We start from the raw sequence: 26207 nt of genomic DNA, 5'->3' as shown, positions 1-26207 counted from the left end.
CGAGTGATTTGGCTGCTGCATCAATTCGTTTGCTCTGGAGCCATCCTTCCTGAGCTAAGATAAAAATGTGTGAGCCGGAGGGTAAAAAACTGTAATGTATTGGAAATGCTTACATGAATCGCCTCATTGACCTCCCATGTTAAGCTTCAAGCCAAGCTACGGCTCCTCCGAACGGACTTCCTATTGGTTGCTCTGTTGCAGCGACCAATCAGAACTGTACCTATTCCCTGCGAGGGAAAGACTCTCATTGGTCTTTATCCAAACAACCTCATTGGTTGATTATTGTAATTAGGCGTGGCTATGTTAGCCCGGGAATGTTTAAAAGGAGCCCGGCTCCCAATGTTAAAATGTTCTGGTTATGAATGCTTACAAGCGCTTGTTCGTTACTTCAGTAAAGCTGATTCACTTGCTGAAATCACTCTCTGACTCCTTGTTAGCGGCAATCTAACAAAAACTGTGAGCTAGCTCACACTAACTCAACTTAGAGGGAACACTGGACAGGAGACTGTTTATGTTTAACCTTGGGCATCCCCCCCCCTTCCCTCTTTCTGGTTTTTCTCCTCTCTCTTCCCACCTCTTTCCCCTTACTGTTTCTTCTTTATATCTTTCTCCTTCATTAAAAGTCCTAAACCAAACAAACCCTCATTTAGTTTAGGGTGTAATCCACCAGTATCCAAACCCAGCGATCTTGAAATCAGTCGCAAAAAAGCAAAGAAGGACTGACAGACATTGAGCAGTGGTAAACACACATTTACTTACTTAATTTATACTCTGCTTTTCTCATCATGGGGACACAAAGTGGTGTACATCATTCTCCTCTCCTCCACTTTATCCTCCCAACAACCTTGTGAGGTATGTTAGGCTGAGAATAGGTGACTGGCCCAAGGTCACCCAGCAAGCTTCCTTGGCAGAGTGGGGATTTGAACCCAGGCTTCCCAGATCCCTATCTGACTATAACACGCTGGCTTTTAAAAAAAACTTTTTTCTCTGTTACAGATACCCAGAAGGCTCAAGCCCGGCACAAGTTGGCCTGTGAGCGGCGGGAAGAGAGAGCCAAGCATCTAGGTAAGGATCAAGCCCGTGTATCTTTGGGTCTCCACAAAGGGGGGGGGGGGGGGCAGAGTGCTGGCAAACAGAGCTGAGGTGGTTTAGCCTAGTAGCATGATTGAAGTTTCAGGCTCATGGATACTAATGCTGATGCAGTACCCCATACTTGTCCATCCTTTTCAGCAGTCTCTGCTCCTTTGAAGAGTCCTTTCAAGACCATATCCCACACAAAGAATCATGAAGAAGGTTGACATTGATGAGCAAAGGCATTACCTGTCTTCTGCCTGCATTTCCTTGCTGGGCCTGAAGGTGGTGCTGTTAAGGGGCCTGTTTTCTGATCACCTGCACCAACCCTGGCCTATTTTAATTGAGTACCTTAAGCAGCAGATTTTGGATACCGTTGAAGGGCAGAAAATTTTTAATTCTTAATGGTTTTCTAATTATTTTTTTGGTGCTGGGAAACTGCTACTTGGCTTTTCTGTCGCTCTCTCATCCGCTGCTGCCAACATATCTTGAGCCCAGAATGGGTGACTGGAGGAATTAATTATGTATGACACCACGCTCACTGACATTTTACCAAAATTTTTAATTAATGTATGACTCAAAAAAATAGCCCACAGTTTTGCTTGTGAGAAAAGATGAATACTTTTCGAAAAATGGAAATAATCTTTTAATTGCACTATATTTTGTAGGAGGGGTGTGTTGATTAATGAGTACACCTCTTCCCAAAGCCCCCCCCCTTCCTCAAAACAGTTCATTCACACCATCTTGGTCTCTCAGGAGTTGGACGGACTATTTCGACTCATAGATCATACTCAACTTTCCTTCACTCCTTTGCCGACTCCTTCTTGCATGTGGCTTCTCTCACTGGCTTTCGTACTTCATACCTTAGCCTCATCTGAACCACATATGCTGCCATCATTTCGAAGCCTGCCAATTTAATATGGAGCAGGGATCCCCAAAGTGACACCTTAGGCAGGCATGCCACAGCCATTGCTCTGTCCGCTTACCTGCTTGTGGCAGGAGTTTTCCCAGTGACACTCCCGTGTCCCCCCATGCTCACTCAAAAGAGCGATCAAGGGGAGAGACAATGGTTGACATTGTGATGTCACTTCCGGGATTACCTGGAAGTGACATTGCAATGCTCTAGGAAGTCATTTCCTGGAGTGTGGTGATGTTACTTCTGGGTGAAACCCAGAATTGTCATCAACATCAGTCAACGCTTCCCCTCCCTGTGTCGCATGCCAAAATCTCTGGGAGCTGAGTGCAGAGGCTGGCAACCCTAGTAGCTGTGCACCTTGTGCTTGGCTGTAGACAAGAGACTTTGTCATGTCTTTGGACTTTATTTATTTATTTATTTATTTAATTTATACTTTGCTTTTCTCTCCCATGGTGGCATAAAGCGGCTCGTGTCATTTTTCCTGTCCTCCATTTCATCCTCACAACAGTCCTGTGAGGTAGGTTAGCGTGAGAAAGTGAGAGTGGCCCAAGGTCACCCAGCGAGTTTCTGTGGCATGAGTGGGGATTCAAACCTGGGTCTCCCAGATTCTAGTCTGACACTCTTAACCACTACACCACACTGTCTGCCTAAGGAAAAAAATCTAGATTATACATACGTACAAAGCTGCCTTGTACTGAATCAGACCATTGGTCCATTACAGTCAATATTGTTTACTCACATTGGCAATGGCTGTCCATGATCTCAGGCAATACTGAAATGTTCCAACGTTTTGTGGTTAGCCCTGCTCCCATAGTAGCCATTTTATGATTTCTTGGGCCTTGGCAGCCATTTTGTGGTAGTGCCCATTGTCGTTTCTGCACATTCCAAAAGCACTTTGAGAGTTTGAGCTTCAAATCAGGAATTCTCCAGTTTCACTCTTGCTTTTCCTCTGAGATGCTGAAGTGAAAGAAGTGAAATTTCAAGCCATACCTTGATGAGAGACTCCTCTCAGTGCAACCTGTGAAATCCAGCAGACCCTCTGGATTCACCATTTCAGTATGTGTCACAAAGAAGGACAGCCCTTTTAAAAGGTGTATGCTCAATTTTCAAGAACATACAAGTAAAGTGGCCAAAAACATGACTATGATTCAGGAAGTTTCTAGTTCAAATCTCCACTCTACACAAGCAGCTCTCTACAGTGTGAGATTAACACTACAGGATTGTCATAAGGAATAAAAGGAAGTACTTCTTCACTCAAAGAGTGATTAATACTTGGAATTCACTGCCACAGGAAGTGGTGGTGGCTACAAGCATGGACAGCTTCAATAGGGAATTAGATAAGCATATGGAGCAGAGGTCCATCAGTGGCTATTAGCCACAAGGTATAGATAGGGACTCTGGGGCAAGTGATGCTCTGTCATCTTGGTGCTTGGAGGGGGGGGGTCAACAGTGGGAGGGCTTCTAATGTCCTGGCCCCACTGGTGGACCTCCTGATGGCACTGGTATTTCTGGCCACTGTGTGATACAGAGTGTTGGACTGGATGGGCCTTTGGCCTGATCCAACATTGGCATCTCTTATGTTCTTATGTTCTTAATATATAATATTGGACATTTCAAAGTGCTGTGCTAAATTATGGTCACTCACAGCAAAACTGGAACTTCTGTATCTCTGTTCTCAACAGCCCAATTGCAAATGTTTTGCAACACAGACAAGATCCCCCTTTCTTGGGGCTTCCATTGGTCAGAACACTCAAACCCAATTTTGTGTAAATAAAATACTCATTATTTCAGAAAATGCGTGCAGCAGATCGAGGAGAGGGGAGTGTTCCAGTCTTTTAAATAAGATCAGGTGGGGTTGTGCTTTCCTGTTCCTTTCATGTGGAAGGAAGGAAGGAAGGAACCTGAATCTCATTGATGCAATTCTGATTTGAGAAAATTTGTATCCAGAAAACTGGGTGTGGGAGGGAAATCATACTACTTTCCCCAATGTCTAGACAGATAGACAGACATACACACGAAGTCTAGTTACTGTATTATTCTGCCCTGTATTCTTCACCATGCTGTATCCTTCTGCTGGGTAGGTAATTTCATGGCAAAGAACCTTCCTTTCTCAACCTCCGGTGGGGTCTGTAGTCTTTACTTCTGCAAAGCGCCTGGTGGTGCTCTCCACTCTGGCAGCCTCTCTCCTGCTCTTCCTCTCCCCATACTCTTGCCTCCCCCCCTCCATATACTCTGTGGTTGCTCCAGCGTAAATCACTTTCCACCCTCATTCCCCCATTGTTCATCCTGAATGTGTTTTCAAGCCAGCTTCCCGCTCCCCTTTGTGCCTGACCCAGCCTAGGCCTCTCCTCCCTCCCTCCTGTTAGCATCCCACCCCTTGCTGTAGCTCTGGATGTCTCCCACTCCAGTGTACTGCCACCTGAATATTCAGTAATAGTAACACAGAGCCCACCCAGTGGATTCCCTGTGCCTTCCCTCCTGAGGCTGGCCTGCACCATTACAGTGTTCCACGGTGGCTGGACCCTGTTGATGTACTTCATGCATTCATTTAAAAATATAATGCATCCTGCTTTTTCTGATTTGCTAACTCAATGCTCACCGTCATTAAAATGTAGAAAAGGCATCGCAAACTCAATAGAAATGCCTGTGTCTGTCTCAAGCTGCAGCATAGATTGCTGTCTCTTATGCATGGGCAGTCTTAGTGCAAAAATCCAGGATGGGCCCCTACAATCACTCTCCAGTCCCCCTGCCAGGGCCAAGCAAGAGGTGGCCCTTTCCCCATGCAGGGCAGACAGGAGCCACCGCTGCCACCGGAAGCCATCTTCATGAGCCCCGGATGGGGCAGGTGCAAGGGGCAGCAGGAGCCTGCTCATCGTGTTCTCCCCCCTCTCCTTGGGGAATAGGGCCATAGCTGGTTGGGGCCCCCACAAGTGTGGGACCTGCAACAGCTGCCCTCCTTGCCCATTGGCTGAGACCACCCCTTCTACTATGCATGTTTTGCTTGGGGCTATGGCTCAGTGGAAGAGTATCTGCTTGACATGCAGAAGGTCCCAGGTTCAATCCCCGGCATCTCCACTTTAAAAGATGAGGTAGTAGGTGATGTGAAAGACCTCTGCCAGAGACCCTGGAGTGTCACTGCCCATCTGAGTAGACAGTACTGACTCCGATGAATCGGGGGTCTGATTCAGTAGAAGACAGCTTCAGGTGCCCCTGTATAGGCCTCAAATGAGGTGATAGCTGAGGTGAGAGGCAAGTCTGGAATATCCTTGATTCGTGCCTTAGTTGTTTTGAGAGAACCCCATATGTTCCTTGGAGAGACAGCAGGAGACAAATGTAATAAAAATTTCATAGGCCAGCTGATCTAAACACCCTGACATTTCAATATGTTGGGGGTTAGTGTAGGATGGGGTAGATACCTATCTGTTTAGATTTTGTATTTATAATCCCATCAGATCCAACACATTACAGGCCACAGCAATAAGTTAAAAATAATATAAAATGTTCATTGAAAAGGACACATTAAAACAAAACTTGCTAAAGAGCACACTTGTACTGCTGGATGATGTGGTAGACCCTGGCCTGTCTATATATGGCATTACATGCCCCAGGATTGGGTCTGGGGGGGAGGCACCATGTCTTCATTTTTCTTATTGATCTTCTCACTAGCTGCCAAGCGAGCTGTGTGGCTGGAGAAGGAAGAGAAAGCACGAGTTCTGCGTGAAAAGCAACTGGAAGAACGGCGACGCCGGCTCGAAGAACAGCGGGTTCGAGCCGAGAAGCGGCGCGCTGCCCTCGAGGAGCGCCAAAGGCAGAAGCTAGAGAGGAACAAGGTGGGTAGAGGATGATACCGGCATGAACAAGTGGGTGGGCACAGGGATGTGGACATCAGGGTGTGGTGGGGAATGGTGGCCTATAGGTCACCAGAATAGAAGGGGGGGCAGTGTCAGGCACTGGGCGATGGAAAGGGGAGGAGAAGGGGTGGGTTGTGTGTAGAGATTTCTCACAGAACTTGGTGTATAGATTCAAAAGCATCAGTTTTGTTTGTTTGTTTGAACCTGCCAAGGCCTTGCTGTTACAGAGAAAACATTCTTGGAAAATCTGGGTCCAAGTCTAGTGTTTACTTTGTTTAAATTTGGGGCTGTGTGAATGAGCCGGGGGGGGGGGAGTTGCTCCTTCCCTCCTCCCAAATGCAGGTACATGCAGCTGGATAAAGAGATATTTCCATATTGCTTGCTGTTAGGTCCAAACTGGTAAATTTGAGCTTTCACTTTACTTGCAAACGGTGATTAAACCTCAGTTCGGAATCCAGGTTTGCTTATGTGATATCATTTTATACCAGGCTTGGAAACCGCTATAATTTGCCATCTTAGATGTAGCGTCACAGAAGTGAAAATGCGTAATTACTGGCTATGTGCCTAAGTCCCAGAATCCCCAGGCTCAGCTGCATAGCTGCGAATCAGGGCTTGGTCTCCAAGTCATATGTCAAAAGTGAAGAACTGAGGACTGGGGATGGTGGAACAGGGCATCATTCCTGGGGTGTTTTGGGGGCTGCAAGTAAGTTATATGCTGTACAGCACTTTGGCTTGGCTCCATAACTGCACATAGAAGAACTCCATGAGATGAATGGGATCTTCCTGCTTCTTGTCTCCCTCTGCTTTTGCAGTAGAAATGCGCTCACTAGCGGTCAGAGGTCCTAAAAACAGTGAGAGCAATGTGCTGGGGGAATAGGTGGGGGCCTGGAGATCCCCCAAAATTACCACCGATCTCCATACTCCAGAGATCAGTTTGCCTGGAGAAGACAGCTAACTGCTTTGGAGGATGGATAACTCTTCTGAGGTTCCTCCCTTCCCTGAACTCTGATCCCCCCAGGCTCTGCCTCCAAATCTCCAGGAATCTCCCAACCTGGAGTTGGCTGCCTTAGCGTGGGAGTTCTGTCGTGGGAGGGAGAATCACTTAAAATCAGTTCTTCCCTCCATTAGTGGATGTGCCTTTTGGATCTAAGCCTCTGAGCAATGCATGCTCAGAGGCTTAGATCCAAAAGGCACATCCACTAATGGAGGGAAGAACTGATTTTAAGTGATTCTCATGCTCCAAAAGGCACATCCACTAATGGAGGGAAGAACTGATTTTAAGTGATTCTCATTGCATGCTCAGAGGCAATACCTAATAAGCATGAGTCCTAATTCTGTTCTATTTGGCTATTGTATGTTTTCCCCCAAACATGGAGAATGTTTATGAAAATGTATAAGCAACATAGTACGAAGAAGCATGATGTTACCTTGCTATATATTTTTTTTTAAAAAGAAATAAAATAAAATCGCAGCAAAAAGGCAAGCTAAGAACGAAATATCTGTCAGAATGCTAATCAATTCTTTGGTCAGGGAGGGAGAACTTGTGTGCAAGTATGCACACAAATATAAACATACATGAAAGCAAGACCAGATTTAACAGATCTATTGCTCAGCTGTATTAAAAGAAAACAAATCCTAGATGGCAAGTTGCGAAAGATGGCTTCTGGAGGTGTATTATTCTGGGTTTTTTTAATTATGTTTTTTAAGTCACATTATCCACCTCCATCATGAGATAAATTAGATGTCTAAAATGAACCGCTGGGGTATTTTTTTTTTTGTCTTCCTTGATGATCAGTCAAGCTAAACCCTAATCCTTCCTGTGTCTGCATCTTTGTCTGATGCTGTTGGTAATGGTTGAGTGTTTCTCCTCATGTTTTTACTCTTCTTGACTACTCCCTTCTCTGTCAGGAACGCTACGAAGCTGCCATTCAGCGCTCAGCAAAGAAGACCTGGGCGGAAATCCGGCAGCAACGGTGGTCATGGGCCGGTGCACTGCACCACATATCCCCGGCTCACAAAGATGGTGAGTGACACTGTCTGCATGGCCTCTCTTGACATGTTCGGTGTGCATGTTTGTGTGTGTGGAAATGTATGTGCATGCAGGTCAAGAAGTGTGAGGGAGTAGTGCATGTGGCCATGGCAAGCCTCAATGCTTTTGCACAGCTGGGCAGTTCTGCACATGCATGCACGTGGATGAACAAGGGCCCTTTGTACCCTGATTGGTGGTTGGAGACCAATCAAGGATCAGCCAGTCTGCATGGAGAATGCGGGGCTTCTCTTCATAACTTTCTCTTCTAGATGGGCCACTTATCACATATATTGATGTAAGTGGGCTGCTTTCTTGTAGATGCTGTAGTGTGGTGATTCTCCACAATGCTTTCCCTTCCCTACCTGTGAGCTCCCTGGAATCTCTTACAGCTATTTCCTCCTCCGTCTGTAGCTCCAGTCACATAAGATTGGATATCAGAATTTGCAAAAGAGCGACCCAGTTGGGCGTAGTTGCGATGTTGTTGTGGCAGATTGATTTACTTCATGGACACTACCAGTGTGATGATACTTGTTGGGTTGTCAGGAATCTGCAACTTACTGCATGAACACAGAGGAAAAGTTTGTTTTATGGATGTTTTTTTGGGATTCCTCATGATTATGGAGGAAAGTTTAGAAGTGTGTGTGCAGTTTCTGATACAAGCTTAGAAACTAGTGGGGAGCTGGAAAAGGACTTCAGCAATTAAGGGACAAGAGAGCCACTTCTCTAGTCATCTATGGTGCATAGCACTTGCCTCCAGACAACTGAGCAAGGAAATTTTACAAAAGTTGGTTCCTGGTTTCTTGTAGAATGGCTAACATCTGTTTGCGGAACAAAGTTTGAGTCTAGTGGCATCTTTAAGACCAACACAGTTTTATTCTGGGTTTAAGCTTCCCTGTGCACACACACTTCTTCAGATACATTGAAATGGAAGTCACCAGTCATTACATATAGGTAGCAGGAAGGGGAGGATGTTGCCAGGAAGGGCCAGTTAGAGCCAAGAGGTATAAGTAGCTAAGCAGTAAATATAGCTAAGACTGGATGAAGGCGATTGACAAATTAGCATGCAGATATATAACATGGATGGATGGATGGATGGATGGATGGATGGATGGATGGATGGATGGATGATAGATAGATAGATAGATAGATAGATAGATAGATAGATAGCATATAGCTGCTATTCACAGGTCTTAACCATTGTCTTCATCCAGTTTTAACTATATTTATGCTCAGTTATTTATGCATCTTGACTCTAATAGGCCCTCCCTGGCAACATCCTCCTCACCTGCTACCTATATGTAATAGCTGGTGACTACTGTTTCAATGTATTTGAAGAAATGTGTGTGCACAAGAAAGCTTAGAATCAGGGCTATTTTTGGACAGGAACGCACAGGAACGGAGTTCCGGCTGGCTTCAGAGTTGGTCACGCCCACTACACCCAAGCCAAGGGAAGGCAGTTTAAACTGCCTCCCCTCCCCTCCAAGGGCTGGCTTGCCCAGGCTCCTCACAGCCGTGGGGCGCCCGGGCAAGCCAAGGGAAGGCATGGGGGTGTGGTCTAATATGCTAATGAGTTCCTGCTGTTGGGTGTGGCCTATTATGCTAATGAGTTCCTGCTGGGCTTTTTCTACAAAAAAAGCCCTGCTCAGAATGAAACTTTGTTGGTCTTAAAAGGTGTCACTGGACTCAAACTTTGTTCTGCTGCTTCAGGCCAACACGGCTACCCCACCTAGATCTATCTGTGAGCAGGCATGTCACTAGAACTGTTTGTGGATCAGTAACCTTCAGCCCTGATCAGCCTGGGACATGTACATAATAAACAATAATATTATTTGTATAGAACTTTATGGCATTCAAAGCACTTCACAGGATAATCTTGCTGTAACGATTGAAATAGCTCTGTAATGTAGGCCAGTGTCATTATCTCCCTATTAGTAAGGGGGATGTAAGGCTGAAAGACAGCGGCTAATATGAAAGTCACCTCGTAATGAAATGACTGATGCAGGATTTTAGCCAGGGACTTCCTCATTCCTAGCTCAGTCTCTGAACTGTGGTGTTTCGGCAACTCTGTTCTTTTACTCCAGGCCAGTGTTTTAAACTGCCCTAGAGGACATTAATTCATAGGGTCACCCTAAGTTGGAAGCGACTTGATGGCACTTAACAAACACACAGAGGTCCCTGCCACACGGGGGGGGGGGGGAATGCGTGGGCAAAGTGCGGCTTTTGAAAGCCGCACCAAAATAGGCACGCGGCGGCGGGATCACACAGATCCCTTGAGCCGCTACGCACTTGCTCCCTGGCATGATCAGATGCCGGGGAGACCGGGGAGAAAGCCATGAAACAGAGAGAGAGGCTGCCGAACTGCGCACGTGTGAACATGCGTAGTTTGGCCAGGAGTCTCGGATGCGCCGGCAGAAGGACGCACCGGCGATCCCACGGCCGCACTTGCTTGAAGGCCGCACTTGCCTTTCTGGTAAGTCCACCTCTAGGGGTGATTCTTTTTTGCAGTGGGTTTTTGGCCTGAAGGGCCTGGTCGGGGACGGGTTCGCGCTGCTTCCCAGATGTTGCGGTTAGAGATGTAAAATTTCCGGAAATTTTGAAGCTCGGAAAAAAACCCTTTTTTTCGGGAAAAACCGGAAATTTCCGGGAAAATTGAAAAAAATGCTACATTAGCATTTCTTTTGTCTTTTCTAGATTGAAATTCATCTTTTTTAGGAACTTTAGGAACATAAAATATGATTATGGACATTTTTACTTAGCATGAAATTATCACAACTAGCATATTAAAAATATAGTGTATCCAAACAATTATTACAAACAGAATACCCACCCACATGCAAAAACAAAACTGGAACTTTTTTATGTTCTTCTGACAATCGCACCTCCTAAAGGAAGAAATGCATCTTGTTGTTGCATTGAAGAGTTCAGTTTGTAACCTAGGACTTGCTTGTCCTCAAGTGCACAGAAATTAGATCAATCTGATACCATATATATATATTTTAGAAATGATTTGGAAAATATTTGAACACCTTGTCTTAAAATATTTTATTCATCATGTTAAAATAAAACATTCCATAATCAATTTTTTTCCTTTTCTTTTCTTTTTTCAATTTTTCCAATTTTTTGGAAAAAAACAAAAAGGCTTCAGGAAAAAAACGGGGGGGGGGGATGGGTTTCCCCCCGAATTGTTCCGGGTTTTTTCAGGTCCTTCACATCTCTAGTTGCGGTGCGATCGCGCCCGTTTGCTGCGCCCCCGATCCGTCCCTCTCCCGGCCCAAACCCTTACGTGTGATCGGAGCCAGAGTCCACTCCAGTATTTGGTGTGGGCAAACACAGGGAGAAAAGAATAGAACAAAGTCTGAGTCCCGTGGCACCTTTAAGACCAACAAAGTGTAATTCTGGGTATAAGCTTTCCTGGGCACGTACACTTCATCAGCTCCAGCAGCTACAGACAGAAGAAGAAGTATTAAACAGTGTTCCTGTTTCAAACTGTGCTGTCTCTTTATTTTGAGCCTAGCTTTAAGGACACAACATGAACCACTATGCTATATCCACTATCAGGGACTACCTCTCCTCATGAAAGCTGTATCTCCCCCCAGTGGTGTATCAGAGGCTATTTCCTCCCATGTTGTCATTGCAGTATATTGAATGGTCCCCTAAGAATGCCCCAAATTCTAAACACTCCTGATTGTATGGATGGGGTGAGGTAAAAACCTCTCACTGTAGTGTCTCCTGAGGCACATGATAGGGCACACTCTCTTTGTTTGGCTTGTAGTTTGATATTGTAGCTGCGTTGGTTGCCTCTGCGTAAAAGGCAATATATGTACTGTTCGTGATAAATGAGCCAATTTGTGAAATGAGAGAGAGGGCCTATGTTATGCCTTTGATTTGGAAACATGACCTTTGATCTGGAAGCTCTTCTCTTGGTCTTAGGTGTGTGTAGAGGCTGGTGGGTGGGTTGGTGAACCAGTGCTGATAAAAGAACCCTCTGTTCAAGCTCAGAGATCTTCTTTTGAATACTGCTTGTTGGTGAACTACATGGCTGAGCAGGGATCTGAGCTTGGGTCTCCCTGGACCTAATTCCATGAGAGACGGTAAGCATATAGATGTAATAATAATTGTACAGGATAATGATCACCCTCCCCCCCCCAAATAATCCTTCACTTCCAGGGATTCCACTCTTCTGAGTCACCACACCCTGAGTATTTAGATCTTATGTAAGTCATAACTGGAAAGTCCTTTCTGAGTTTTATAGCTTTTTTAAAAAAGGTCCCCATTTGTCTCCCCAACTCTAGCATTAAAATCTCCAGCCATAAGTATTGTGGTTGTAGGATGAATCCTAGCCAAAGATTCCAAGTAGTGCTTTAACGGGGTCCAGCACTGGGTTATTTTAAATTTACGGGTATATGGTGGGAGACAGATGTTCACCAGAATTATAGAAAACTCCATAAACTCCAGCAATAATGCCATTGTGTAAGGAGGACAATTAGGTAACTCAGGCCCTGTTCACACAAGGGGTTTTGGGCCGGGAGAGGGACGGATCGGGGCCGCAGCAAACGGGCGCGATCCCACAGCAACATCTGGGAATCGTGCTGCGCCCGTCCCCCATCCGTCCCTTCCGCCGAAAAAGTGCACCAAAAAAGAACCACCTAACCGGGTGGTTCAATCGAAAGGGCCGCGGCAAGTGCGGCTGTGGGATCGGCGGCACGTCCTTGCGCCGGCGCATCCCCGGCCCCTGGCTGAACTGTGCATACTCGAGCACGCGCAGTTCGGCAGCCTCCCCCTCCCACTCGTCTCTTCCTCCCCAGCATCTGATCGTGCCAGGGAGCAACGGCGCGCGGCTCACGGGATCTGTGGGATCCCGCCCGCAGCGTCTCTATTTTTGTGCGGCTCTAATTAGCTGCACTTTCACCGGTGTTTTCCCTGCCGTGTGGCAGGGGCCCAAGTAACCATGACTTTGACGATTACTGAGATTAAACAGATCAACCCTCCAGAGCACCTTCCAATTTTCCCAGTATCAGCTGCAGGTAAAAAATATGGGGTGAAGCCAGAGAGATGAACTTTACTCTTTACCTGCAGTAAAGTTTCCTGCAGTAGTATTAGGTCAAATTTGCTCAGGAATTCTTTAACATCACTTGCCCTCATCCTAGCAGCCCACCCAGTCATGTTCCAGGATAATATTCTCAGTCAGTCCTGTGATCAAAAGGACTCAAGGGCAGAGCTGGTTTCTCATTCCATGAGGGCCTGTTTAGAGGCATCTCACCTGAGCAGAACTGTTCATCTGGTTTATGGTCAGCTTGTGTTTTAATGTCATACAAAGTAGTAGTCAAACTTTGTAATCTCTGAATCATGATGACCTCTGAGTGGTAGTGCACCAAAGGATGTTAATAAGCTCTCTTCCGTGCCCTCAACTTCACCCATGTTAGTACCATTATTTACTATAGTAGCCATGTTCGGCTGTGGGAAGGTAGATGTTAATAAAGGGTCATTGTGGAGTGGGGGTTCTCACCCCACTTTGCCCCCCCCCCATGCCCCCACAGAAATAAAATCCCCTGGCTGCTTGCCAAAGCCAGGTTAGTAGCACTGCCAATTCCCCCCAGGGGGCGGATTTCCCCCCCCCCCCGCTTTGGAGGCCCGCAGAATCGGGCCCCGGGGGAAACCCCACCCCCCGCGTGCACGTCACATAGAGTTTCCCCTCAAATGGCTGTGCCCCGCCCCCAGCGTGCCCGGCGTCATGACGTCACTTCCCTGTGACGTGCATGCGGCGCGCACGCCGGGAGCAAAGCCAAAGTCCTCCGCCGGCAGGTAAATCTGGACTTGGCAACCCTAGAGGTGAGGAGTTGGGTATTCCAGCTAAAACCAGCTGGACTTGCATGCCCATTCTCTCTACCCTATTGCTCTGAACTCAGTGCCTGTGCCGCCACCAGGCATCCTGAAGAATTTCTCCATCCTCCGGGGAGGTCTTCGCTGGAGCCTGATTTGGCAGAATAAGCTCATTGAGCTCCTGAGGTTTTGACAGGAGACATCGTGCTGGGAGACCAACCAGCTAGCCTGGAAGGTCAGAATGGCAGTGTCTTATGCTAGCCAGCAGTGTCCTATCTTGCCCCATGAGGAATTGAGCTCAAGGAATGTATCCCACATAATTTTTGTCTAGGGCCCAATGGGGCCCACCCAATCTTGGTCAAAGAATAGATTCAACATACAAAATAACACACAAGGTATAGAAATAGTAAAAGGCAGAAGACAGGAGACAGTTGTCTTTATTAATAGGAATGAAAAGGATAAGGGGGTCAAGAGGAGGAGGAGGCCTCATCATCGAGGTGCCTAAAGGTTGGGTAGTGAAGCCTGTGAGTGATTCTGTTTACTTGGGATTTGACCCATATTCCCTAGGCAAATCAATGCCAACACCAAAATAAGTTGGCCCCCTATAAGTACTAGAATGGGGTGCAGGGCTAGATTTAAAAAGCTTGTCACCTTTGGACTCCAACCACGAAGCATTCAAAAAAATAAATAAATTAGGACTTCAGACTGGGAAAAAGAGAGATACCATTCCCCCCCTTGAATCCATAGAACTTTCTGTGGATTCACAAAAGAGACTGGAGAGGTTACAGTTCCTCTGAGCATGTACAGAGTTTCCTTTCTCTGCTGATAGAAACCTGGCTGAAGGTGACTAGATTAGCCTCAGGACAAAAGAGAGACCTGAGCAGTGAAGGAGTGGCTGTAAAAAGACAGCTGATCACAAACTAAACAAAAGTTAAAACAAATTTAAAAAGAAAAGCAGTGATGGTATATATGATATCGGGAAAGTACGGGATTCCAGATATGAGATATGCTCAAGAAAATTGCAATTAAAAAAGGATGCAAAAGGGGGAGAAACATTTTCTGTTTTCATAAAGAAAAGATTTTAATTAAAAGAAAACAAGATAACTAAATAAGCTATTAAAATAGCATCCTATTACTTATAAAAATTAAAGCTGTAAAAACAATATAATCAGGAAAAAGGACCTTGAAAACCAAATAGTGAATTTAAAAAAAAATGAGGGGAGGAAGAGAAAAACATAGTCAGGGCCTTTTCTCCAAAAGGGAATTGAAACTCATTCTTTAAAACAAAAATGGGTCTTAAAATAGGCGTCTTCTAATGGAGAAACTAGCTGCAGACTGCAGAAAAGAAAACTTTCAACCTTAAAAGCCATTTTACAAGACAGAGGCTTGCAAATGACCGGGTAATGTCCTTAAAAGGGGGTGGGGGAAGGAGAAGAAGGATCTCCCGCAAGGAATTGCACATACGAGAGGGAGGAGGATATCATTCCTCCCAAAGCAGTCTAAAGCAAAGCTTCAAGTTGCCAACTCCAGGCCACACGTGCCTGGACATTTGAGGATGGAACTTAGGGAGAACATGGCCTGCAGGCCACTGTATAGAGGATGCACATCCCCAGGGACACTGACCTCAGTATGCTAGCGAAAGGGGGTACGTTTGGGGGATTGCAGATATTGGCACATTCCTGCAATAGCTGCTATATTTCTAGCCTCTATATTCATTCCTACTGACTCATATTGATGTCTTATCCATAAAAGACAGGAAAGCGTATTCTCCCTTTCTACCCAGGCATTTTTAAGTTTCTCAGATAGACTGCTTCTGTTTAAGGAGGCTCACTCAAACCATGTGCCACATGGTCAGTGTTGAATTTCAACATGAGGTTTAAAAGTTTTTACTAGAATTGCTGCTGTGGTTCAAAAAAACCTTGAAGTGTGGGTCCTTTAGTGACCAGAATGAAAAAGGGAAAGGAAAAAAACTTCTTTCACTACGCCTTCCCTTCTTTTGGGGTGGGGGGGGGTCAATGCTCCCTCTAAGCTGTGGAGTCTTGTAAGCAAACATTCTTTGTGAGCTAATGGCATTAAAGTTGTGAGCGAGTGATTTGGATACTGCATAAATTAGTTTGCTCTGGAGCCATTCTTCCTGAGCTAAGACAAAAATGTGTGAGCTGGAGGCTAAAAAACTGTGAGCTAGCTCACACTAACTCAGCTTAGAGGGAACACTGCTGGCAACCCTACTGTGGTTGAATGGGCTGAATCTGACCTCTAAGGCAGCAGGAAGGAGAGAGTCTGCCTGGTTTTTGCCAAACAGCACTACCTCATTGCTAGTCACTGCTCCTGCAACTGGAGGTTCTACATTTTCACTCAAAATAAGGATTTTGCTGCTATTTTCTGCTGGTAGCAGTTCTTTGTCTCTGACATTGTCCAGAGACAAGAGGGACAAAGTTGCTAGGGTTTCCAGAACTGAATGTAAGTTCTTTGGGAGTTTTGCAGTGTTCTGGCTTAGGAGAATACTGGGAGCCAGGCTAGAAAGAGGCAGTTCTTTGGAACCTGAAGGGAAGGACTTCTGTGGCAAGCTTTTCTCTGATGAGGGAAATATCTGGGGCACTAGGTTTGGAACTCCGTGCAGGCTCAGAGGCTAGGTTTGCTGCACTAAATATTTTCTCATTTTCATGGGAAAGAGGTGAGGTTTGGGTTTGCACAGCTTGATCCTTAGATCTGCTGTGTTTTTCCTTAGTCAGTCCTTCTAGAATTTTTAATCTCTGGTTTGTGTTGCTATGGATATTCCGTACTAAACTGTTGGTTTGCTCTCACTGAGTGTTGATTTTAACGAGTTATCTCTGTAATTCCTCTTTATCTCTAATACTGGCTTCTAGTTTTTGCTGAAGTTCCTGGTTTTTCCTAGTGAGTTGCTCAGTTTCTAAATCTTTTTTTCTGTTAAGGTTTTTAAGTCCTCTTATTTTTTCTTGAAGGGGGAAACTTTCCCAAGTGGGGAAACTGCAGCTTTTCCCTGCAAGCTCTGCTGCCAGGAGATTAGGGCGTTTCTGAGAGGTTGGATTTTTTTGGGGGGGGGGAATGACTGACTCTTCTGTCTCCCATAAGGGTTGCAGGTTTTAAATTCCCAGGAGTCCTGACCCCTGCCTTTACGGTCGGTCTCCCCCAAGAGTCCGGCTTAAGCCGTGCCAGAACGCCTTCAGGGAGTGGCTGGGACTCCGGGCATCCCTAGCTAGTAGACCTTGCTACTGTCTGAACTACGTCTAGAGAAGCGTGTATCAGGGCAGTGGGGTAGTGCTCAGGCTTCTCGTATTCTATGAGAGCCTGGTGCAGCACTGAATCTGGCTGCTTATGGAATCTTTCCATTTCAAAACCTCTCTCCTTTAGGCGCATCCAAAGATGCCATAGGGCTGGCTTCCCTGGTACGGAGGGGCAAGGCTATGCTGCGGCAATTGTGTATAGAGGGCGGCTGGCCCAGGCTCCAGTGGCGGAGGTGCCTGGTAAAAATTAGGGGGTGGGTTGTAGGGTCCCTGCTGGTAGGCAGGGTAGCCCTGCTGCGGCAGTGGGGGCCCGCCTGAGGGGTAACTGTCCCTGTGGGGTGGCAGAGGGGCAGAGGGTTGGAGGTACACCTGGACTGGAGCGGAACTACCTTGGTAGTCCTTCCCATACTTTCCCCTTTGGTAGCCTCCTCCTCTCTGTCCTTGTCCTGCATTTCCCTTCTTCCAGTCATTTTTATATCCCCCTGAAGCAGGGTATTGGGAGTGGGGGCCGTGGTTGGCGTATGTGATCACCTGAATGGGCTCATCCTCCTCCCAGTCTTTTAGCTTCTTAGAGCCCTTAGGGGGGTTGAGAACTCCTATACTGCATAGCAGATTTGCCAGTTGCCTAATTTTTTTCTCCAAATTGTCCCAGCTCCCACGATTGGGGTCGGCTATATTTAATGCTAGCTGGGTCTGCCCGTGGAAGCCTTGTACTAGGGCTTCTCTAAACTCATCCACGTAACAATCCGTAAGGTTAGTTTGTGGGTCTATGTCTACCTTATTGGCAAGAATACCTAAAAGCTGTTTCCTAGCCATGTAAGCCTCTGGGTCTTCGCCCGGTCCCTGCCTTTCTAATACAAAAAGGGAGGCGATATTCCGGTTTGGGTTGAGGTACGCCAGAACCTCTCTCATCCATCGGTACTTATAGGCATCGTTTAAGTTGCCAGTCGTCACGGCTGAATTAAGAGCCGTTAGATCTGATCCGGTGGCACAGCGGCGGGCTAACAATGTGAGGTCTTCCCCGCTTAGGCTGGAGTAAGCCGTGCTTACAGTCGTCATCCACTGAATCGCATTGTCCTTAGTGAGGGGGCCCACTTGCTCTGCTATGGCTTTAACCTCATCTGGTTTCCAGAGGCACGTTTCCGTGACTGTTTGGGTTGCAGTTTTGCTGCCTGCCTTTGTGACCATCTTTTTGGTGCTTATGGGATTTACAGGGTTAGAACCCTCTTGCTCAATAAAACAAGGGGGCTGCGTTTGGGACTCCTCGCCCTCAGGGTCGCTTGGAAGGAAATCTATAAGGCCTCCCGGGTGTATGGTAGCTATTATTGCCTTTTGTAGACCCAGTTGCTCCTTAACGGATTTGATTTCTCTTTGACACGAATTGTGATTAGCCATTTCTCTTTTGGCTTGGGTCTGATCGGCAAGTAATCGTGGCTAGCTCTTCGGTCACTTTTGCTAATGCCGCCTCGGTGACCCTAGCCCTTTCTGAGGCTTCTGCTGCGGTTTGTTGGGCTTCCTGGGTTGTATTGGCTAAGCCTTGTTTTTCTAAAACTATATTGAGTTTCTCCGTGCGTAATCGGAGATTCTCGTCTCCATAGTCTTTATGGAGTTCAGCTGTGTCTTCCTCATACTCTCTTCGCTTATTGGCTATGATCTCCTTGTAGTTTTCTCTTTGGTCGTTTAAGTCCTGATTATGTTTAGATTTCAACTGGTCTAATTCAGTTTGATATTCTGCTTTTAATTTTGCTAGTTCAGCGGCTTGGGTGTTTAGGTCTTGGGTATGCTTAGACTTTAACTGGTCTATTTCCTTGGTCTGTTTCGCTGCAGTGGCCTCATGTGCGTCACTGTCCATTTGCAGACGTTTAATGACGGAGGCTGCATCCTGAAGAGTCGTGTAGAATGTCCACGTTCCAGCCCTATCTTTTGCAGTACCACCCGGTTTCTTCTTCTCACAATAATCATGGAACGCGGTCCTGGCTATCTGGAGAGGATCGGGTCCTTTAAATGATCCTTCCTCCCAAGGGGACAGGCCTTTCTTAATGAGCCACTTCTCTAATCGAGGCATGTGGCCGGGGGAACGGAACATCGCTACTCTGCTTATAAGTCTCTGTTTATTCATACCAGGGAATAAGGGGGATCTTTTCTTCCCTGTCTTTACACTTAAGTTACCTACTTTTTGCTCTAGAGCGGTCCAAGCTAGGCTTCGTAACCATGGTCCCTAGAGAATTACAGGTTTTTAGAACTGTGAGCTCTGTCTCCTCAGACACTGGGCTAACCTCGAACCCGGAAAGGCACCCTGCCTTTTAAGTGGGGTTGTGAGAGTGAGGGTGGCCTGGGCCTCACTGCTCTGTACGGGAAAACCTCCAAACCCACTTTGTAGGGTTTGGGGCTGCCTGCCCTGACAGGAGAACCTCTACAACCCATTTGAGTAAGGTTTTGAGCTTTACGCCCTTGCAGGAATACCTTCAACCAGCAGGGTTTTGAGACAATATGTCCCAATGGGATTACCCCTAACCAAAAGTTAAAATTTACGTGCTTTGTTTACAAAGCAAATGGGGGAAAGGGTCATGCACACTCTACAATATGCATGGGTTTTCAAAATGGTGTGGTGTGTGTGTGGTGTGTGTAGTGCAAACCTAGCACCCTACACTGATCGTTCTCGGATCCCACCCACAAGATAGACCAGAAGTTGGCTCGAGATAGCCTTAGGACTTCGCGGGGGAGGCCCCAGTGCGTTTGGAGCACCGACTGATCACAGGCTTTCACCTAGCAGTCGGGTCCGGGGTGGCTAGCCTCCACAAAACTGCTGAAGGAAAGAAAGGGAAAAGCCTCCCACAATAGAGCACTCTCTAGAGCTAATCACGCAGACAACAACCTTTCACACAAGTCTCCACGGGTATTACAGAAAAGGTTTTTCTTCCACGTCTGCCTGTCTGAAAGACACGTGTCGACTAGCGTGCATTCAGATGTTCAGGGTGCTGCCCGCATCCTCCACCACGATGTTAGTCAAATTGCCTTGAATTCTTAATTAATATTGGGGAAGTTATGATTATTAATTGGCAATAGGCAAATTAGGGAGCAAACACCATTGTATACAGAAGTCCCGCCTTTACTGTAGTTACCAGAACAGACATGGAGACTGTAATTGGTAAAATATAATGTCTTTTTACTGAAGGAAATATGTCATTCAGACAATACACAAACACGCACACACTTATACAGATTCTAAGAAATAAAGATAGATTATAAGCACATTTGCATTAGCAGGGCATTTGTTGGTTGGGCAATAGTTACCTGTCCTCATTGATTGAGCCGTTCCAGTGGAAGAATGGAGGGTTTAAGAATAGAAAATGGGAAACACGTGCTGTGAACCGTCAAAACCACGTGGACTAGCTACAAATCTAGAGTTTAAAGATGGAGGTAGGGTAGTTGGATAACAAGTTGGACATAAGAGGGTTAAAGCTTCGATAGGGGTTGTGGAAGGGGGAGAGAGAGAGTGACCATGTGGTCGGGTAGCACTTTTTATAATGTGGTGTGGGGGGGCAGGCTAGGCTGGCCACATCCCCCTGTGACAGCTCTTGTTAGTCCATCCCATAAAACATACTATTGGTAGGAAGGAAAGGGGGAGGAGAGCCAGAGGTTGATCAATATTGAGAGCTGGTAACTTAATCTGGGGACTGGCACCTGGAGGAAGAGTGATTGACTCATCGGGCTAGGGCTATTGTCTCTTGATGGCCCTAGCCGGGTCGTTGATGGACGAACGATTAGTTGCCAAGCAACTGCAGGGAGAGTTTCTTGAGTATGTGCAGAGTTGTAGGTAGCTGGAGGAGGGGGAAAGGGGTTGCCTATGTGTGTCAAATAGAGCTCCTACCGGCGTTTGAAGCTTTCTGTCCTCATGCTTGGGCATGGCATGGCGTTATGCAGACAAAGGAACTGGTCCATCTCACATCAGGTAAGAGGGCAGGTAACCTTGAAGAGCCACTGGAACATCAACGCAAAGGAAGGTTTTTCTTCTCTCAGGTGTGCAGTCTCAATTGGCATCATATTGGGTCACCTTGCTGTACAGTCCCTTAATCATCTTTGCATAGTCCGTTGTTATAACTTATGAGTTATAGTTCATAAGTGCACATTAAGTGCCTCGCTGGGCAACAACTACAGCCGCATCCCATTCATTCCCATTTTCCCCAAACTGGCTGCCAGAGAGTCCAAAGGCATCGGCTTGCTGAAACACCCTTCAGAGGCTCAGGGCTGCATTTCCCCGCCGCAACCCCCCCCCCCCCCCCCCGATCCCGAAGGAGCGAAGGGGAAGGACCCCCAGCCACTCACTCATCCTCATGCAAGGCGTTCTGTTGGTACCAGGGGCTGTGGCAGGAGATGAGCTTCTCCGCCGCTCTCACTCTTCTAAGGGGGCTGAGGAGGAGGAGGAGGAGGAGGTTGCTGGGGCAGAAGAGAAGAGGGTGGGGGTGGGCACCCTCAAATTTCACCCCGCCCCTGCCCAGGCATCCGGAGGGAGTGAGCAGCATAGGAGGAGGTGCAGGAGGCCGAGGCAGACCTCGCAGCAACACTCCACTGGGTTGGCCAGCAGGCAGGAAAGGCAGGGGGCATCTGGGAGCAGGGGGTGGGCTTGCTGCATGTGCCCACCCCCTGGCCTCCTTACTGCAGGAGCGTCGCTCCGGTGCACTCCTGCAGGAAATGAGGCCTGCTATTTTGTTCTTATCAAGGATCAAAAGGTGAGCAAGGGGATCCAGGTTTGGTACAGGGTTGCCCCCGCCATTTTCTTATGTATTTCTTATGTCAGTCACCCCATCCTCCCCATCCTTTCCATCTTTACTCTTAGTAAATCACCCCTTCACCTTTTTACTTAGATCTTGCTCTCTCATTGGCATAGTAGATGCCACTGTACCTTTCGTTTCTAAATTTCTACGTCCTTTACAACCCATATTGTCCTTACTCCCCTTTACCAGAAAATATTCAGTACGTTTTGATAATATATCTAATTTTTCAAAGACTTTCCATAGAGTGTTAGATATTAAGAGTGTCTGATCTGCCAACACTTCCAGGTCTATTTGTTGTTTCTTCCCTTTTTTTGTTTTTTTCCAGAAGTTCATCTATAATAGCAATGTAAGTAGGAGATTCTAAAGGAGGATCTAAAGAAATATTCAAGGGACTTGGGGGGGGGGCATATCTTTGTCCCTAGGAGAAAGAGATCTATTAGAATGTTTTGTGACAAGAAAATTCTCCATCTTGCTCTGCTTAGAAGGGGGTAAATCCTCATCAAGGGAGTGCACCCTTTACCTTCTCATTTTCATATGACACTACCAGGGGTCGTTTCGTAGAAAAAGAGCTAGGGGAACACATTAGCATAACTCATTAGCATATGCCACACCCCCTGACATCAGGGGCCCGGCGGTGGACCTGCAAGGTCAGCGGGAGTGCGAGGAAGCCCCGCCAAGGCCCTCCCTGGCCCCAGGCAGGCAGGGGTGGGGAGAGGCGGGGAGGAAGCAACTTACCCTCCCTCTTCTCCTGCCTCCTCCTGGCTGAATGAGGGCCGGAAGCGGGGCGGCCGGAAGCAGGGGGCGGGGCTTCGTCGTGTGCCCCCCCGCACCTCACCCGGGGGAACTGCGATCCCCCCCCCCCAAAATCGACCTCTGGACACTACACTACTAGATAGATAGCAAAACTATATTTAAAATCAGATCAGTAAAATCAGTAAAATATCTTTAATATCTAGCTAAAATCAGATTAAACTACTAAATTCCCACTACTTAGTTTATTATGCTAAAACACAAATCTGTTTAAATTAGATTAAAACCTAAAACCTAGCAGAACAGTAAAACCCTAAAAGCCTCAACTGGAATAGCCTTAAAAGGATTGTAAGGGTTAAGGCAGTAATGGACCTTCAAAAAGAAAAAGAGAGAGAGAGAGAGAGAGAAAACCATAAGGGGGGGGGGAAGAGTAAATTTTCCCCAGTTTCCCTTCTCCTTTGCTTTCCCTCTTCTCCAGGCTACTCAAGTTTCTCTTAGCACTACTGTGCCTTCACCCTGCCCCACCCTGTCGTAGCCTTCCAAGGGGAGAGTAACGAAGGGAGAATATTCATGGAAAGTTATGCCCAAATATTTGTAGGTTTTACATTGGTCTATTGAGGTGCCGTGTATGCACCATGAAATTTTTGGGGGGCCTTTTACGGAAGACCATCACTTTTGTTTTGGTGTAATTTATTTTCGGATTTTCTTCTAAGCAGTAGTCCCCCAAGCCCTTCAGCAACTTCCTCAGACCCACTCTGGTTAGAGAAATCAGGACCATGTCATCTGCATATAACAGTAGGGAGATCTTCCAATTGTTAAGTGAGGGTGAAACAAATTTCCAGTCAGACAGTCTTTCTACGATGTCATTGATAAATAAATTGAAGAGTAAGGGAGCTAACCCGCATCCCAACTTTACTCCTCTTACCGTAGGGATTTCTCTAGTCAGGGAACCAGAGGTACCCACTCTGATCTTTATATGCGTGCCAGAATACAATTTGCGGATCAGCACTGAGTCTCTTATCTGTATCTGTCTTCCCAAGTTTTTTCCATAAGCGGTCTCTATCTATGGAATCAAAGGCTGTGGCTAAATCTACAAATACCCCATATAGGGCTTTGGTTGGACCTTTCATTGCCAAATAGGCTAGTTGGTAAAATGTAAAGCAGTGGTCTGTTGTGCTTTGGCCTCTGCGAAAGCCTGCTTGATGGGGATGTAGAATGAGGTCGTCTGTAGCCCAGTCCTCTTCTTTAGTAAATATTTTCCATATAGTTTTGATGCTGTGTCAAGGAGAGATATTGGGTGATAGTTACTTGGGATCGACTTGTCACCTTTTTGTGGATGGGGTCCACCAGGGGTCATTTCGTATTAGCATAATGGCTCATTAGCATATGCCATGCCCCCTGACATCACCGGAAGTGATGTCAGAAGGGGAAGTAAAAGGGGGGACAGGGCCGGTGCCAGGTTTTTTTGCACACTAGGCGAGGCTACCTTCTGGCACCCCCACCTCCCCGGGCGCCCACCAATTTTCAAACAAGTGCATTTTAGGAAGAATGAAAAACACAAAATTTAAAATTGCTAATTTCTTTCTTTTTTTTTAATTGTGAGAACGAGTAATACAATCTTGGATTTTCTCTCTCTTCAACTGATTGTATGGCCACATCTAAAACAGCATAATATTCACTTTGAGAGCACCACAGCCCATTTAAGACTGAGATTAATGTCAAACTAAGAGAGCCCTGAGATTGTTGACTTCAGACCTTCCCAGTGGTGCCTCTCATATTTGGGAAGCCTGTCAGAAATCCCAAGAGCTGCGGGAGTAATCATGAGATTTTGAGCATTGCGTTTTACTTGTGGCTGCCCTCTGCCATAACATTGACTACCAATAAAATGCGATTGTCAGAAGCGTAAGAAGGGGCATCAGAAATGTCAAGAGACCCCAAATTCCAAGCATACACTTCCGGCCCCAGAAAGCTTTCTTTGTGGCAGTCCCAAATTTAGCAATATCAAAGGCAGGGTCATGATTCCAAAGGGGAAGAAGTACTAAAACACCAACCCGCAAAGGAATTGTTTGCACAAGATGGCAGCCTCGGCTAAATGGTAATTCATTCTCGGATTCCATTCTACCATGACTGTTTTTGGCGAAGAAGAGGAGGAGGAGGAGGAGGAGATTGGATTTATACCCTGCCCTTCACTACCCAAAGGAGTCTCAGAGCAGCTTACAAACTCCTTTCCCTTCCCCTCCCCACAACAGGAACCCTGTGAGGTAGGTGGGGTTGAGAGAGCTCTTTCGAGAACTGCTCCTGAGAGAACAGCTCTGAGAGAACTTGTGACTGACCCAAGGTCACACCAGCATCTGCACATGGAGGAGTGGGGAATCAAACCCAGTTCTCCCAGATTAGAGTCCGCGCACTTAACCACTACACCAAACCACTACACCAGCCAAGTAATTCCCAATGTCCCCTAGGTAAGAGGAGGGTACAATGTGTGAGTGAGTGCTGTATGGGAGAGTGTATGGTTGGTGATTGCTGGTTTTGTTTTATAGCACTCAGAGCGTGGTGTTATAGTAGGCTAAAGTTAAAGTCGAGTTGTTTGCACTGAGAGAGCGGTATTGCTGCGCTCTGTCATCTGGTCGCTGGTTGGCCTGAAGCATTGCGGAGGCCACCAGGGGGTAGAAATGACTGGTCAGCAAATTCCGGTGCTCTTGGGGTGGAGGAAGTGCAGTGGGCCAAGGCAAATTTGTAAGGGAAGGACGCAGAGAAATGGATTGGCTCGGCGCCCTTCCAGCCTTCGGCCCATCCCAACAGTGGCTGGCAGTGGGGCCAGGAGGAAGAACCCCCCTCCGTCGCTGGTGTTGTTTAACGCCAGGTCTGTGAACAATAAAGCTGTAGTCCTTCGGGATTTTGTCCAAGAACAACATGCAGACCTGGCGTGTGTGACCGAGACCTGGGTGCGGGAGGGAGAAGCAATAGCTCTTGTCCAGCTGACCCCACCTGGGTTCTCGGTCCTTCACCAGTCACGGACTCGGGGGCGGGGGGGAGGAGTGGCTATCCTCATTCGGGAGGCTTACTCCTTCAGGGCGCTCCCGCCAGCGGAGGTTGAGGGCGTGGAGTGCGTCGGTGCGATCCTCTAGCCGGGCTACGGACCTGGTGTCGTCCATGGCGACGCTGGGACTCTCTCAGCTTGTCTCGGCTCCCACGCATCGGGCCGGCCACACGCTCGATTTGATCTTCGCGGCGGGGGTGGAGGTGGATCGGATTACTACGGAGGTAGTACCATGGTCGGACCACCAGGCCCTGAAGGCCCATCTGAGGGCTCCACCCCGACCCTGTTTAGGCGGCGAGCAGATTTATGCTCGCCCGCGGTGCCAAATGGACCCTATGCGGCTCCAGATGGCTCTGCGGGATCTGAGCCCCCCTGGCGGTTCGTTGGATGCGCTGGTGGAGGACTGGCATGCCCGGCTCTCCTCGGCCATTGATGTGATCGCTCCCAGGCGCCCTCTCCGCACTCGTGTTAGGCGAGCGCCTTGGTATACCCAGGAGCTGCGCGAGCTGAAGCGGGAGCTGAGACGGCTAGAGAGACGGTGGCGCCGAGCTCGCGATGAAGCATCCAGAGCATCTTATAGGACGTTTATGAAGGCCTATGAGATGGCAGCCAAAGCCGCAAAGAGGGAGTTCTATGCGGCCGCGATTGCGTCTGCTAGCTCACGCCCGGCCCAATTATTTAGTACAATTCGGTCTTTGACAACTCTGCCA

At 47.1% G+C, this 26207-nt stretch overlaps 1 protein-coding gene and 1 non-coding gene across 2 annotated transcripts in view; both read left to right on the top strand.

Moving 5' to 3' along the window:
* LOC107108310 (MAP7 domain-containing protein 1-like) overlaps positions 1-26207 on the top strand; it is a 69233-nt gene that overhangs the window by 12014 nt on the left and 31012 nt on the right. The window contains exons 3-5 of the mRNA XM_015408728.1: positions 997-1065; positions 5654-5817; positions 7747-7861. Of these exons, the coding sequence (XP_015264214.1) occupies positions 997-1065; positions 5654-5817; positions 7747-7861 (348 nt within the window). The remainder of the gene's footprint in view (positions 1-996; positions 1066-5653; positions 5818-7746; positions 7862-26207) is intronic.
* On the top strand, positions 4991-5062 carry TRNAV-GAC. The gene has a single exon. It is a non-coding gene; the product is annotated as a tRNA-Val (tRNA).

The sequence above is a fragment of the Gekko japonicus genome, unplaced genomic scaffold (assembly GCF_001447785.1).
Source record: "Gekko japonicus isolate JY-2015 unplaced genomic scaffold, Gekko_japonicus_V1.1 scaffold2470, whole genome shotgun sequence".
NCBI classification, from domain to species: Eukaryota; Metazoa; Chordata; class Lepidosauria; order Squamata; family Gekkonidae; genus Gekko; species Gekko japonicus.
This window is presented reverse-complemented; position numbering and strand designations above follow the sequence as displayed.